General features: G+C 43.9%; 1 protein-coding gene across 6 annotated transcripts in view; it reads left to right on the top strand.

Annotated features, from left to right (window-relative positions):
• Eml1 (EMAP like 1) overlaps nt 1-14,665 on the top strand; it is a 150,476-nt gene that overhangs the window by 117,169 nt on the left and 18,642 nt on the right. For 4 of the 6 annotated variants that reach the window (XM_069997602.1, XM_069997597.1, XM_069997599.1 and 1 more), the window contains exons 5-11: nt 2,728-2,756; nt 3,710-3,766; nt 6,224-6,353; nt 8,970-9,119; nt 11,188-11,257; nt 13,445-13,555; nt 14,339-14,434. In XM_069997602.1, coding sequence (XP_069853703.1) covers nt 2,728-2,756; nt 3,710-3,766; nt 6,224-6,353; nt 8,970-9,119; nt 11,188-11,257; nt 13,445-13,555; nt 14,339-14,434 — 643 coding nt within the window. The remainder of the gene's footprint in view (nt 1-2,727; nt 2,757-3,709; nt 3,767-6,223; nt 6,354-8,969; nt 9,120-11,187; nt 11,258-13,444; nt 13,556-14,338; nt 14,435-14,665) is intronic. The other 2 variants (XM_069997601.1, XM_069997598.1) reach the window with 1 other exon arrangement.

Raw genomic sequence — 14,665 nt, 5'->3', positions numbered from 1 at the left:
AATACATATATAGTGTATATATAGTATGTATATATATATATATATATATATATATATATATACTGTGTATATACTATATACTATATATACGCTATATACTACATTTCTTAGGACACTTGAAATTTTTTTAAGTAGAAGTAGAGCAGCAGAATCAAGTAGAAGTAGAGCAGCAGAACATTTTCCAAGCACAGCATACCAAAAAGTGACTTCAGACTTGAAGGGACACAGGCCCCTTGGTTCCATCTGACACTTCCTAGGTGACCGTTGCTGGTTCATATGCATGCTCCCTTTTGTTCATCCCATAAAACTAAAAGCATGACTCAGGAGGCTGAGATCTGAGGATTGCTGTTCAAAGCAAGCCTGGGCAAGGAAGTCTGAGACTCTTATATCCAGTAAACTACCAGAAAAATGGAAGTGTTGCTATGGGTCAAGTGGTAGAGCGCTTGCCTGGAGCTGAAGAGCTGAGGGACAGCGCCCAGACCCAGAGTTCAAGACCCATGACTGACAAAAAAAAATAAAACTAAACTAAAAGCATGAAACAGACAGCATGTCTCAGGACAGATCGCACAGAGCTGAGCAGAGAAGGGCACCATGGAATGAGAATAGGAAGAAAGCAGCCTCAGCGACAAAGCCATTCAAGGCTGAGAGAAGGCTGGGTGAGACAGGCCAGAATGCCCCCATCATAGGGCCATCTCCCCTCCCCTACTACTGCAGACCCTCAAGAAGCATACATGGTGACCAGGAATGGAGCAGGGCAACCAGGAAAGATGCCTTAGGCCTCTGTTTCCAGAAAGCTTTAGCCCTCCAGACTCTGCCCTGAGAGCTGAGGGAGGAAAGAGGCAAATGTGAGAGCACCCAGGGAGAAAGACCCCATGTGCACTTCAGCTCCACATACCCCAGGCACTGAGAACAAACATAGCAGACTGCAGAGCAAAGATGCTGCCCTTGCAGACTTACCACCCCATGGAGAAACACAGTTAAGTATAAAGTGAAAAGTGGAGCAGACCAGGAGGAGGGCGCAGGGCCTGGTGGAAGGTATGTAGACACACAGGAGTCTGAGGGAGCATTGCAGGCAGTGGCTGTGAACACAGACTGTGAGCAGCACTGGCAAGTCTTCTGCAGGGCCAGTATCCAGGAGGAGGGACAGGGAGCTGAAATACCAGCTGGGTTCACAGAACAGCAGAGTGAGCACAGAGGCTGAAACTTGGTAGCCAAGGGGGCCATAAAAGGGAGAGGGCCCTGTGGAGCTTTCCTGGAGCCTCAGGTCAGTGGAAACCTGGGCTTTTACAGATTGTCAGTGATCATAGTTCAAGCTTTCAAACTACTCTGCCAGTAGCAGAATCCTGCTAAACAGAGGGAGAATCACTTTGCAGTCTCCACTGTCTGCATGTGCATGGGATTCCTGAGACATCAAGATTATCAATGCATGATATTATTTATGCCATTGCCCAGTAAAGGGTAATTTCTAGTCAGGGCATTTTTCATTGTGGTTCAAGTTAAATTTTAAGGAGAAAGTAAGTAATATTGGAAATACATCTGTTCAGTCTTGGTTTTTTTTTTTTGTTTGTTTTTGTTTTTCTGGTCGTGAGGCTTGAACTCTGGGCCTGGGCTCTGTCCCTCAGTTCTTCAGCTCAAGGCTAGTGCTCTACCACTTGAGCCACAGTGCCACTTCTGGCTTTTTTCTTTTTGCTTATGTGGTGCTGAGGAATCGAACCCAGGGCCTCAGGCATGCAAGGCAAGCGCTCTACCACTGAGCCCCCTCTCAGCCAGCCCACTTAGTCTATTTTTTTAAAAATATGCAAATATTAAAAAAAAAAGTCTGTGCCTCTAGCTGCACTTCAGGAGCAGAGATGAAAATGCCCTTCTGTGCAGCTCATGTTCATTTCATGTCTCATTCCATATCTGAAAGCACAGGAAAACAGGCAGTGTAGGGGGAGCAGCACTAACTTTGGAGTTCTCCCTTGTTGGAATACAGGTAGTGGCTCATACTTTCTGCCCTTCCTGAACATCTGTTCCTGTATGTTGTTATAACAAAATGTCTGAGGCTAGGTATTTTGTTAAAAAAAAAAAAAAAGAAGAGGAAGAAGAAGAAGAAGTTAATTTGGGGTACTGAAAAGTCCAGCATCTGGCAGCCACATCTGGTGGGGGCTCCTTCTGCGTCATTATGTGACAGGTGGTTTTACATATCCAGAGGATGTGTAGAAGAGGCCAAAGTACTGGGGTGACCTTGCTTGCTTTTTGTGATGTGTGCTAACCGTGGGGCTTGAACTCAGGGACAAGGCCTTGGCTCTGTCCCTGAGATTTTTTTTTTTCCTCAAAGCTAGTACTCTGCCACTTGAGCCACTTCAGATTTTTGGTGGTTAACTGGAGATAAGAGTCTGGTGAACGTTCCTGCTTGGGCTGGCTTCAACCCCAGTCTTCAGTTTTCAGCTTCCTGAGCAGCTAGGATTATAGACATGAGCCACCGGTTCATTCTTAAGGAGGCTAATACAGTTCTGAGAGAACTGACTCACTCCCAAGAATCTGAACCCAGTTTTTAGTCTGGACCATTTTGTTTCTGTGTGCTTCTTTTGCAGTGTAACTTCCTTTGTTTTCTCACTCATGTATGTGTCATTTGTGTAGCAAGCAGGTGCCCAGCGGCTGCAGCTCATGGCTAATGGCATTGTAAGCCGCAAGATGAAATACCTCAGGCAGTCTTTAAACTCTGTTTTTGGTTTATATTCACAGCAAACCCAAGGAGCCTGTATTCAGCGCGGGTAAGTCTAATTTGATTCCTGTATGGGCACCCCTCACTTCACTCACTTGCTGGCTTTAGTAAATGGCTACATCTAGGTGTCACTAAAGGACAGATAAGAAGTAGCCACCCAAAGGCCAGCCCTTGGCACTTCAGGGTGTGGGGACTGAATGGTAACCGGCCGCTTGGTGCGGGGGAAGGGAGGGGGTCACATAGCTCAGATCACAGCAAGACTGCCCCATCCCTGTCCCTTCTGAGACCCATATGGGACCCATCAGTGAGGGCTGCCCTGGGTGTCCACTAACTCAGCTCTGCCTCCACAAGTGCACGTCTAATGGAAAGTTCCTGGTGCACTAGGTTGTATAACTTTATATACAAGTAGCTTTTTTTGTTTCCTGCCTATCATTTCCTAATGTGCAAACTAATAGTTCATAGATACCTTTCCATATATATGTATACATACATATATATGTATATATTTGTTTTGTTTCTGGCAATAGTAGGTTCTGAACTCAGGACCTCATGCTTGCAAAGCAGGTGCTCTGCCACACTGCTAGCCTTTCCTGTGTGTTTTTGTAGCACACTTTATAATAAAGTGGATGCTGGTGTTTTTCTAACCAGGTTAACTTTATTTTAAAGTGTATTTTATAATGTGAAAAAATTTGCAAGTGTGTAAATGGTTACATGCACTTAATTGTCCCATATCTTGCCCTTAAATTTTAAAGTAATCATAGAAGATGCAGTTTTATATTTATCCGCATGTGCGTTAGTTAATTTCACTTTCAGGAAGCATGAAAATACTCACTGCGAATGTAATAGCTGCAAGCTAGCAGGCCTGTACCCCATGCACACTTGTGAGAATTGCTGAAATGTCCAGTGGTCCTGGAGGAGGCAGGGGCAGGGCAGCCCACGGCCCGCCTGCTGGTTAGTGAGCGCCCAGAGCCACACTGCGGTACCCACCGTCTCTTTATCTAGCCCTTCTGTCTCTGTCTCCGAAATCGCAAGGAAAGCGCCGCGTGACCCACTGCAAAGGTAGGCAGCATTTCCGGGCCTGTAGCTCTCTAGCAAGGCTGCCAGCCCAGCTCCACAGACCGTTTGCATACAAGCAAACCCTTCCTTGTGTGGAAATGGTCCTGTGAGGCCAGCCCACTCCCATTTGTCTGATAAGAGCATCCCTGAGCTTTGACTTGGATGAGCTTTCATATGTGGCTATGATCTGGATCCCGATTATCTGCTGATCATAGGAATTCCTAAAAATCCTGAAGAGAGCTATAGGGCAGCCCTGGGTGTCCACTGTTTGGCACGTGTCCTGCACTACTGGCCTGTCCCTACTAAGTGCCTTTGGGTTTGGTGATTGTGTGTTGTTCTCCTAACAATAGCCATGCTCCTCCCACCCCCACGCTGTATTGTGATCTGAGCTGTAGAATGTCTGAGTCATCTGCACAAAGCCGCACAGGGGTAAATTCTGTGCCATTTTGACCTAGTCAGTAATGTAACACTGCACGTGGCCTCAAAGAGCAGTCTCAGCAGCACACAGCCAGCAGGGCCTTCATATGCACCGACAGTGTGCAACCACAGTGGACTGTGTGTGTCCCACCGACATGGCACTATGCAGACTTCATTCCCAACCTACATTCAGGGAGTACTCAGCAGACTGGCTCACATCTTACAAAGAGGGTGGTGGGTCCAATCACTTCTCAGTGAACTTTGAACTCCGCTGCTTCTCTTTTCAATAAGTTTGTCTGCTGGGTGCTTTCTAGTGTTCATTTGGAGTAATCAGCCAAAATGCTGAGATTTGAGTAGGGGATTCGAGAGGGGGGAGGATTCTGAAGAGAACAGCATGAGCAGAGGCTTGGAGGCAGAAGAGGGGCATTACAGAGCAGAGAGACACTTTAGCCAGAGAGAATCCTTGTGGGGATTTGGGGCAGAGGAGGCTGCATGAGGTAAAGAGCCCAGCAGAGCGGGTCTGCCTGCTTGGCCCAGCAAGTAAGAGGGAGGAGGAGATTTGTGTTGTTCTCCTAACATGCATAAAAGCAGTATGGCTTTGTGGACTTTGATGGGTTTGAGCCAAGATGGTTAGGGAACAGTAGGAAGGCCTGCAGTGATGGTCACGTGTGGACTGGAGCCAGTGCGCCAAGGGGGACAGAGTCCACAGGAGAATGTCAAACAGGAGCATCAGTACGTCACGATTGGCGTGGCATCTGCAGGGATGAGCATTCAGGGCTCTCGCTTTGTCAAGCTTAATTAAATGCAGAACAAGAATGTGTTACATGCATGCTTCTAAGATCTGAAGTGCACGCCCACAGTTATATAACATTGGGCCTTCTAAATACTGTTGCATGTGGTATTGTTTAAAAATCCTTAGGAATAAGACTTACAAAACTGACTCATAATTATGGTCCCGATGGTACCGTAATTACACCATGAGTTTTCCTCACCATTTCCTCTGTGAGTGCTTTCCTACCCAGTTCTGTTCAGCCATGACTGGTTCTGAAGGACATGTTCCTTTGATCTACAGCAAGCTCAGGATGCAGAGTCTGATGCTGACCAGAATCATCAGGAGCTCATGAGATGGTCACTTTGCTCCTACCCTATCCTGGACACTAGTCAGAACACCCAAGCTGGATTTGTTTTAAGGTCCAGAGGTTGCCCCAGATCAACATATTAGTGTTCTCCACTTTGTCCCTATAATTTATTAATAAGTATCCAAAGTTATTTTAATAAAACTACTTCCTTTTAAGAAATTCTGCTTCCCAAGTTCTCTTTCTCCCTCTCTCTACTCCCTTCCTCTTCCTCTTCCTCTTCTCTTCCCCCTCATCCCTCCTTCTTGCTCTTCTCTCTCCTCCCTCCTCCTCTTTCTCCCTCCTCCTTCTCTTTTCCCTCCTTCTTTTTCTTCCTCTCTCTCCCTCCTTCTCCTTCCCACTCCTTCTCCCTTTCTCTCCTAGATCTGCTTTGTCTTCCATCTCTAGTTTCTGTGAGCATTTTCCTTCTTTTGATGCATCTTACATGTACTGCTACTGATTTTGTATTCTTCCTTTGAAAGACTATGGCCAATGTAAAATATTCATCAATATATTTTTGCACTTTAACATAACAAACCAAATATAAATGTTGAAATATATTCTATAAACTTTGATGGTGAGATTATTTATACATTGAACTCAATAAAAAAAAAAAAAGCAGTGAATTCCTTGTGTTATTGTAATTCTTGATGTGGCCCTCCTCCTCATAAAGTGTAACACACTAAAATCTCCTGGGAAATAATTGTTAGAACCCAGTTCCTATCTTTCATAATTCCTTCTATTGTTCATGTACTTCAGCATGCAAGGAGAATGCATTTTGTTTGGATGTTCCCAAGGTTGCTACTTAGAAATCTGGTGATGGTAAAGCTTTCCTGTGTACACTGATAGGCCAGAGGGAACTCGACACTTGTTTTCAGTTGTGTGGGGCACTGGGGTGTCCTATTTGACATCTTTGTTCTTTCTGTAGAAGAAGGCTATGTAAAAATGTTTCTTCGTGGACGCCCTGTTACCATGTACATGCCCAAAGATCATGTGGATTCCTACAATTTGGAAGCAAAAGCAGAACTGCCAACCAAGAGGCTTAAGCTGGAGTGGGTGTATCCTTTATTCGCTGGCCAGGTCTCACACCAGGATGTCAGTGGCAGAATGCTCAAAGTCTTGTAAAATTAGACTCTGCTACTCAACCACATCCATCACTTCCTGAAAATAAATATGAAGATGTTATTGATGGTACACATGAATCTTGTATGTGTGGGGCGGGGGAAGAGGGAGAGAGAGGGAGAGAGTGTACTGGGGCTTGAACTCAGGGCCTTATACTCTTGCTTAGTTTTTTCCATTTAAGGCTGACACTCTACTACTTGAACCACATCTCCACTTGGTTTTTTTTTTTATGGTTAATTAGAGATTTGAGGCTTGAAGACTTCCCTGCCTGGAGCTGACTTTAACCAGGATCCTCAGATCTCAGTCTCCTGAGTAGCAAGCATTACAGGTGTGAGCCACAAATACCTAGCTTGCATCAACCTGTATTTTGTTTTTGTTTTGTTTTGTGTGTATGAGAGAGGGGGAAGGAGGGAGAGAGAGACAGACAGACAGACCAGGACTCCAACTCAGCACCTTACACTTTGCTCATTGGCTGCCACTCTACCAGCTGAGCTACACCTCCAACCATGAATCTTTTTTTGGCGCAAAGAAAATGTATTTACTCATTTAGAATAATATGTAGAATAGTTAATTTAAAATAGAGAAATAAGCTTAGCAAAAATAACCCAAGGATTTAGGTAAGATTTAAGTTCCAAGAATGAAAGAAGAGCCCCTGACTTTAACAGAACTATCTATCTTGGTATACTGGATAGGAAAGCCAGGAATGCTCATATTCACCAGGAAACAGAAGCAAAAATGCCATAAAATCCCGAGTTTATAAATGGGAAAATGGAAATAACAAAAATCAAAACTAAACCAAGGTAACAACAAGTGTTTAGACTCAAAGAGAGGGAGATAACCTGAAAGAAAGAGTAGCATTCTTTCCTTAAACCAACCAGGCACTTGGCCGGTCTCAGGAGCCCAAGTTCAAGGTCACCACTGAATGGCCAAGAGCTACAGAGAAAGGTGAACACCCAAAGAAACGGCATCAAGTAGATATGGAAGATGAATATGACCTCCCTCTCTAAAAAAGGGAAAAAATTGATAAAAAGCAAGGCACTAAAATCTAAATCTATTATTATAGATGGTTGCTCCAAGGGAAATTTGGAAAAATGAATTTCTAGGGAAAATAGTTGAGAAAAGAATTGGGGGAGGAGGCAATTAAATGGTGAATTTTCTTCCCTCTATTTAATTCATTTATTACTGAACTTTAGAGGAAGGCCTACAGATTCCCCTCCCTGTCTAAGCAGATTTTAAGGCAGATAGGAAGGATATCACCTTTACCTTCAATCAAACATTTCTGGAATCCTCTGTGCAATTTGTTTCAGCCACATGGAGTTCAGCCCTTTCTTAGTCAGTTATGATCTCTTAAGTTGCTATATCAAATCAGGAAAATGTACAAACACATTTATTTAGCCACCTTGTTTCTTCAGAAGATATAAAACAGCGAAACTTGCTCCAAATATATGGAATCGGGGGCTAGATTGTTTTTTACACCAAAGTTCAAGTGCTGTTTTGCCCTTTAGTTTTCAACATTTAGAAGTATAGATATGCTAAAATTTTAACAAGGTTATGTGCTGGGGTATGGAGGACCTTTGATTTATGTTTGTGTGTCATTTTTGCTCATTGCGTGTACTCTTTGTGAGTACTTTTATTATGGTAGGGATTTTTGTTTGGTTTGGTTTTGGGCAGTACTGGAGTTTGAATTCAAGATCTCGAGCTGGCTAGGTAGGCAGGCACTTGCTGCTTGAGCTACCCATCCCACCCTTTTGGCTTTAGTTATTTTTCGTATAGAGGCTCATATTTTTGCCCAGGCTAGCCTCAACCAAGATCCTCCTATTTAGGCCTCCCAGAGAGCTGACATGACAGTTCCCTCCCCGTGCCTAGTATTATTGGTTGAGATGGGGTCTTATGAACTGGTCTTGAACTGCAACACTTCAGATCTCTGCCTCCCAAATGGCTGTGATTACGGGTGTCAGCCACCATGTCCGGAAATACTTTATTAAAGGACATTTTAAAATTAAATGATTTGGTTCCTAGCTTACAATTAAAAGTAATCTAAATTATTGATTAACTCAGTAACTCTCTGAAAAGAAAACTAAATCTTTGTATTCAAGCCAGGTATAATGGCACACACGTATAATCCCAGCACTTAAGGCTAATGCAGGATGATCATCATGTGTTCAGAGGCTACATTGCAACTACAAGGCCAGCCTCTGCCACATAGCAGGGCACTCTCTCAAAAACAAGCCAAGAGCCAGGGATATAGCTCAACAACTGAGTATTTACCTAGCATGTGCAAGGCCCTAGATTCCTTCTCTACCAACACCCCCCCCCCAAAAAAAAATCTGTGTTCGTTATCACATCATTGACCATTTCCATCTTGAATGCATGCATATGGAAGAGGTTTGGGTGGGGGCTTAGATATATTGGGCACTGAGTATTTGCAATTTAACATTATTTAAATCTGTGAAACTGATGGGACTAGTCATATAGTACTTGATTGCCTATTGAATGAAGCTATTGACTTGTCAGCCCTTCAAGGGAAAGTTTTTATCTTGACTTACATAAAGCTATGGGTACCGGGGCCGAGACTGTCGTAATAACCTGTACTTGCTCCCTACCGGGGAGACCGTGTACTTCATCGCGTCGGTGGTGGTGCTGTATAATGTGGAGGAACAGCTGCAGAGGCATTATGCAGGCCATAATGACGATGTCAAGTGGTGAGTCCTCAAAACATGGGGTTGCTGCTACACAGGGGAGTGTGGTTAGCCTGGGAGGTCGGCGTGGGACATAAGCCAAGACAAGTGTCCAGGTCTGAGAATGTCAGGCCTCTGGACAGAGCTCCTCGTGTTCGCCGTGCTGTGGGCTGGCTCCCTGGCTCACAGACCCCTTTCGTGCTTAGCTTTCTGTCCTGACAAGACTACCTGAACAAAGAGCTCTCACAGACCCCTGCATGGAAGCCTTCCTAACAGCACAAACTAAAGGCTTAGAGTTGGGTCTGTATTGGGGTTTTTTGTTCATTTTGTTTTAATGATGCTGGATTTGAATTTGGGACTTTGTATTTCCTAGGTAGGTGCTCTATCACTTGTATGAATCTGCCAAATCTTTTCGAGTGGGCTATTTTAAAGACAGGGAAGGAAAAACTGGGAGAAAGAACAAGGGAAGAGGTGACACTGTCCAAAAAGAAATGTACTCTTTACCTAACTTTATTCTGTAATCCTTGTATTCTTCATGTTTATAATAAAAAATTTTTTAGCCGAATGCTGGTGGCTCACGCCTGTAATCCTAGCTACTCAGGAGGCTGAGATCTGAGGATGGAGGTTCAAAGCCAGCCCAGGCAGGAAAGTCCATGAGACTCTTATCTCCAGTAAACCACTAGAAAACCAGAAGTGGTGCTGTGGCTCAAGTGGTAGAGTGTTAGCCTTGAGCTGAAGAGCACAGGGACAGCACCCAAGCCCAGAGTTCAAGCGCCCTGACTGACAAATATAATTTTTCTTTTAAAGATAGGGTCTTACTTTGTATAGTGGCCTGTGAGCCTCCTAATGTTCACTGGGATGGCAGGTGTCCACAACTGTTCCCAGTCATTGGTCAAGGTGGAGTGTCATGAACTTTTGTGCCTGGGTCTGAACTTGAGCCCAAATTCCTGATCTCTGCCTCCCAAGTAGCTAGCATTACAGACTTAAACCACTGCACTGGCTCTGCACTTTAAAAAATAAAATAAAATAAGAATATTTTGCTTCATGTTTATGGCTGAGTCTGCTATGCTCATAATTCATTCATGACCTAATGAAAGATCTTGTTCTCGGTCCCTAGCCAATGATAAAAATCATTTCTACAGAAGACTTGGTATCTTTATTATTTAACATACTCAAAATGATTTGTTTTTGGTCAATACTGAGATTGAGGGCCTCATGCTTCCCTGTTGGGTACTTTACCCTTGAACCATATCTCCAGCGATGTTTTGCATGTTAATGGGTGTTGATGGTCTTGAACTTAGGACCTGGATTCTGTCCCTTACCCCTCTTTGTCAAAGCTGGCATAGCTCCACTTCTGCATTTTTGCTTTGGAGATAAGTTTCACTGACCTTCCTGCCCAGGCTGGCTTTGAACCACACTCCTCAGCTACTCCTTTTGAGTAGCTAGGATTATGTGTGTGAACTATCAGCACCAACCTTAGTACTGGTTATTTGTAAGATAGGTTCTTGCTTTCTGAACCAAAACCCACCTATTTGCTGTATCGCATAGTTACTGGGATCACAGGTGTGCACCACTGCACCCAGCTTCCTTCCACCAAAATAGAATCTCACAGACTTTTCTGCTCAGGCTGGCCTGGAACCATACTCTTTCCAGTCTCAGCTTCCCACATAGTTTAGGATGATGACTGTACTGCCATGCTCAGCTACAGTTTGAGGGGGTCCTCTGGGCTGGCCTAGAATATGAATCCTCTGATTCTCAGCCTCCCAAGTAGCTAGGATTACTGAGCATGAGCCTTCAGGATTTGAAGCCCTACTTTGAAATTATTTCCTAATAAAGACTTTAACTAATTAAGTGGTCCTGAGAGTTAAATGCTGTTTCTCTGGCAGTGGGTACCTTAGGTTTGGAAGTTCTCTGGAAGAGATAAAAGAATTGAGATGAAATGAAATGACATTCATTGCCTAAGGATATTTGGTGTTTAATGAATCTGCTTCAGTGAGACCATAAACAGATAGGCATTCTGAGTTTCTTACATTTCCATTTTTAACTAGATTATAGTTTACAGCATAGATGCCTTATAATGTCCTTTTCTCAGCCTGGCAGTTCACCCTGACAGGATTACTATAGCAACAGGACAAGTCGCAGGCACATCTAAGGATGGAAAGGTGAGTTGCATATTTTTCCTATTTTTATAAGGAGCTAGCAACAGAACAGTTCCCTGGAAACATGTTGCTAACCAGTCAGCCCGCTTAGGTGCCATTACAGCATCTGGAAACTTCTCACTAGGAGTTCTCAGCAACCTTACAGAGCCTTTGAGCTCACCGCAATTCCAGTACATTTTAAAAGAGCATTGTTGTCTCTTCATAATTCACTAGTTCTTAAAATATCCACATATTTTAAGCATTAAAACATAAAGACTCTATTAAATGTGTAGAATTTAAAAAATCATGATAATACTGGGCACCAGTAGCTCACGCCTATAATACTAGCTACTCAGGAGGCTGAGATCTGAGGATGGTGGTTCAAAGCCAGCCCAGACAGAAAAGTCCAAGGCACTCTTATCTCCAAAAAAACTACATGCAAAAAATCTGGAAATGAAACTCTGGCTTGATTGATAGAGCTCTATCCTTAAGCAAAATGAGCTCAGGGACAGTGCCCTGAGTTCGAGCCCCAGGACTGGCACACACATACAAAGATAATCACTTGAGAGCGGTGCTCCCTCAGTTGTGAATGCCCTGTGGTCATGGCATAGTCTGCGGGGTTTGTGCCCGTGGGCTAAACTCAAAAGCTCTCTAAGGTTTCCACACAGATTTTGTAAGTATTTCATCAAGGCTTGAAATATATTTTTTAAGCAATGGGAAGATTTTATGGAATCTAACTAATAGAGAACAACTCAAAACTGGCTTCAAGTTCCTTATATATTACAGTCTTGTGGTTGTCATGGCTTGTTTGTTGTTGTTTTTCTTTTTCCCAGGACCAGGGTTTGAACTCAGGGCCTTGCACTTGCTTAGCTTGTTTGCTTAGCTGGTATTTTGCCACTTGAACTATGGTGGCAGTCCAACATTTTGCTGGTTATTGTTACATAAGGCTCCTCACAGACTTCTGCCTAGGCTGGTTCAAACTGTAATTATCAGATCTCAGCCTCTTGAGTAGCTAAAATTACAGGCATAAGCCTTCAGCACCTTACTAATGTCAATTTTTTTATACCTTGTTATTATGTGATATATTACATGAGACTAATCACAATAAGTACGTTGATTTTTTATCAACATATTTTCTCCTAGAAAACATAAATCATAAATGCTACCTATTTAAAAATGCTTTAATAACATTGAATTTTGAATACTAACCTTATGCTACTTTTCATTAAAATTCTACACTTGAAAAGAACACAAGTAATGGAAATCAGACTACTGTTATGCAAATTTACATAAATGGAACAGGTGTTCAATTTTTTTTTAATGTTACACAGCCTTGAAAAGTTCTTTAAAATTAGTATAGTACACCATTTGTTCTGACCTCTAGTGGCTTAAAAGTGTGTTTCAGCTTCTGACATTGAATTTGAATCAGAACTTTAGAACTAGAAAGAATGTTGTAACTATCTGAGCTAATCCCTTCAACTTAACCATGGAGAAAGCCTGTGGCCAAGTGAGAGTGTGGACACCCAGCTACTCGGAAACAAGGCCTAACTAGATCACCCTTGGCAATGCCTGCATGGCCTTATGTCTTGGTATTGTTTCATGGCAGTGAATCTGCAATTGCTCAGATTTGTTTGTTTGATTGTTTGATTCGACTTAATTGTTTGTTTGGCTGTTGTCTTACTGGGACTTGAATTCGGGGGTCCCACACTCACTCAGCATGCTTGCTTAGCTGGTTCTCTACCATTTGAGATATACCTCCATCACAGCAGTCTGCTGGTTAATTAGAGATGGAGTCTTGCATAGTTTTCTGCCCAAGTTGGCTTTGAGCCGCATTCTTCCAGGCCTCAAGCTCCTGAGTGGCTAGGATTACAGGTGTGAGCCACCAGTGCCCCACCTCCTTATATGTATTGTTAATTTTAGCACTTCTGAAATTCAGCTACCTGGAGATGTACAAATAGTGTCAGTTATTCTGGTGCAGTCAGAGATGGGCTAGTCAAAATTTACAACTTGATAGAGCTGTCCTAATGGCTCAACTGGCCACAGGACCCAGGGCCTCCTGAAGGCACCAAAAATGTTTTATTTACATTCAGAAACATACTTCTCAAATGTGAAGAAGAACACTTTTGTTTTGAAGTTGTGTGTCCAAGTAATCTTGCAGCTTCAAGGTAAAAATGGATTTGCCACAACTGATGACTATGTTTTTTGAACCAGCAATTACCCCCACACGTCCGCATCTGGGATTCAGTGACGCTGAACACTCTGCATGTCATCGGAATAGGCTTTTTTGATCGAGCTGTCACCTGCATTGCATTCTCCAAGTCCGTAAGTGTCAGCCGGGAGGGTGGCCACAGAGAGGAGACAGTCCTCTCAAGGTTGAGGGACTGTACCTCAGAGGGACCTCTGAAGTTCAAGCCCCTGCCCCAGGAACCCTTATCAGGGACACACACTTCCCACCAAACATTTGCAGCTTCTGAGCTTGAAGAGAAAAAAGCTCCCACCCAGGAGATTGGCTTTCCCTTTCCTTACAGCAGCTCACCTGCTCTGCCTTTGAACTTTACCCCTTCCCAAGGCAGCTCCACTGTGGCCTTGCCATCCTGATCAGGCTGCTGGCTGTGTGTCCACAAGCAGGGGTTTAAGTGGTCTTCCAGCCTTCCTTAGCATGTGCACAGATCCCATTGCTCCATCCAGTTCAGAGACACAGTCACACGCCTCACACGATCCCATTCCCACGGGCATTCACTCACACTACATGTTTACATAATTCATGCCCCCTGGCTTCACACCAATGACCATCCTGCAGGAGCTCTGTCCTCTCCTGACAGCAGACCCTGGCGGTGCCTGTTGCAGGTACTGTCTCCTCTGGAAGGAGGGTGTGAGCCCCCTTGGGGTAGTGAAAAGCTGCCCTTTGACCCCTCTCACTCCCACTCTGGTTTCTCATGGTCCCACACTCACCTGTTCTCTGTCTGGTCAAGGAAGCTGGTCTCCAAAATAGTCTAACTGAAGTTGAGGGCCTCTGTTAAAAGTAAAGTTGATATTTGTGTTTCATCCTGCCCATCCAGTTTTATTCTCAAATGTAGTCTTCTGTGAATTACTGTTTCTCCCTAGAACGGAGGAAGCAGTCTCTGTGCTGTGGATGACTCCAATGAACACGTGCTGTCTGTGTGGGACTGGCAGAGAGAAGAAAGACTGGCTGATGTGAAGGTCTTGCTCAAGCTTTCTGTTGGGCTACTTCCCCCAGAGTCCGCAGCCTCCTCCCCGCATGTGCCAGGATCTCCCAGCCTGGAGATTGTCCCAACTTGGACAATGACCACTGCCCTTCTTACCTTATAGGATCCCATGCCCAAACACCTGTCCTTTTTTTCTTTCCTACTACCCTTGAATTCATTTGATCATTTATTCGTTCAATCTCTCTCCCTCCCTCTTTCTGTTCCT

The sequence above is a fragment of the Dipodomys merriami genome, unplaced genomic scaffold (assembly GCF_024711535.1).
Source record: "Dipodomys merriami isolate MVZ:Mamm:240054 unplaced genomic scaffold, mDipMer1.0.p SCAF_50, whole genome shotgun sequence".
NCBI classification, from domain to species: domain Eukaryota; kingdom Metazoa; phylum Chordata; class Mammalia; order Rodentia; family Heteromyidae; genus Dipodomys; species Dipodomys merriami.
The sequence above is the reverse complement of the archived record's forward strand: the minus strand, read 5'-3'. Positions and strand labels throughout refer to the sequence as shown.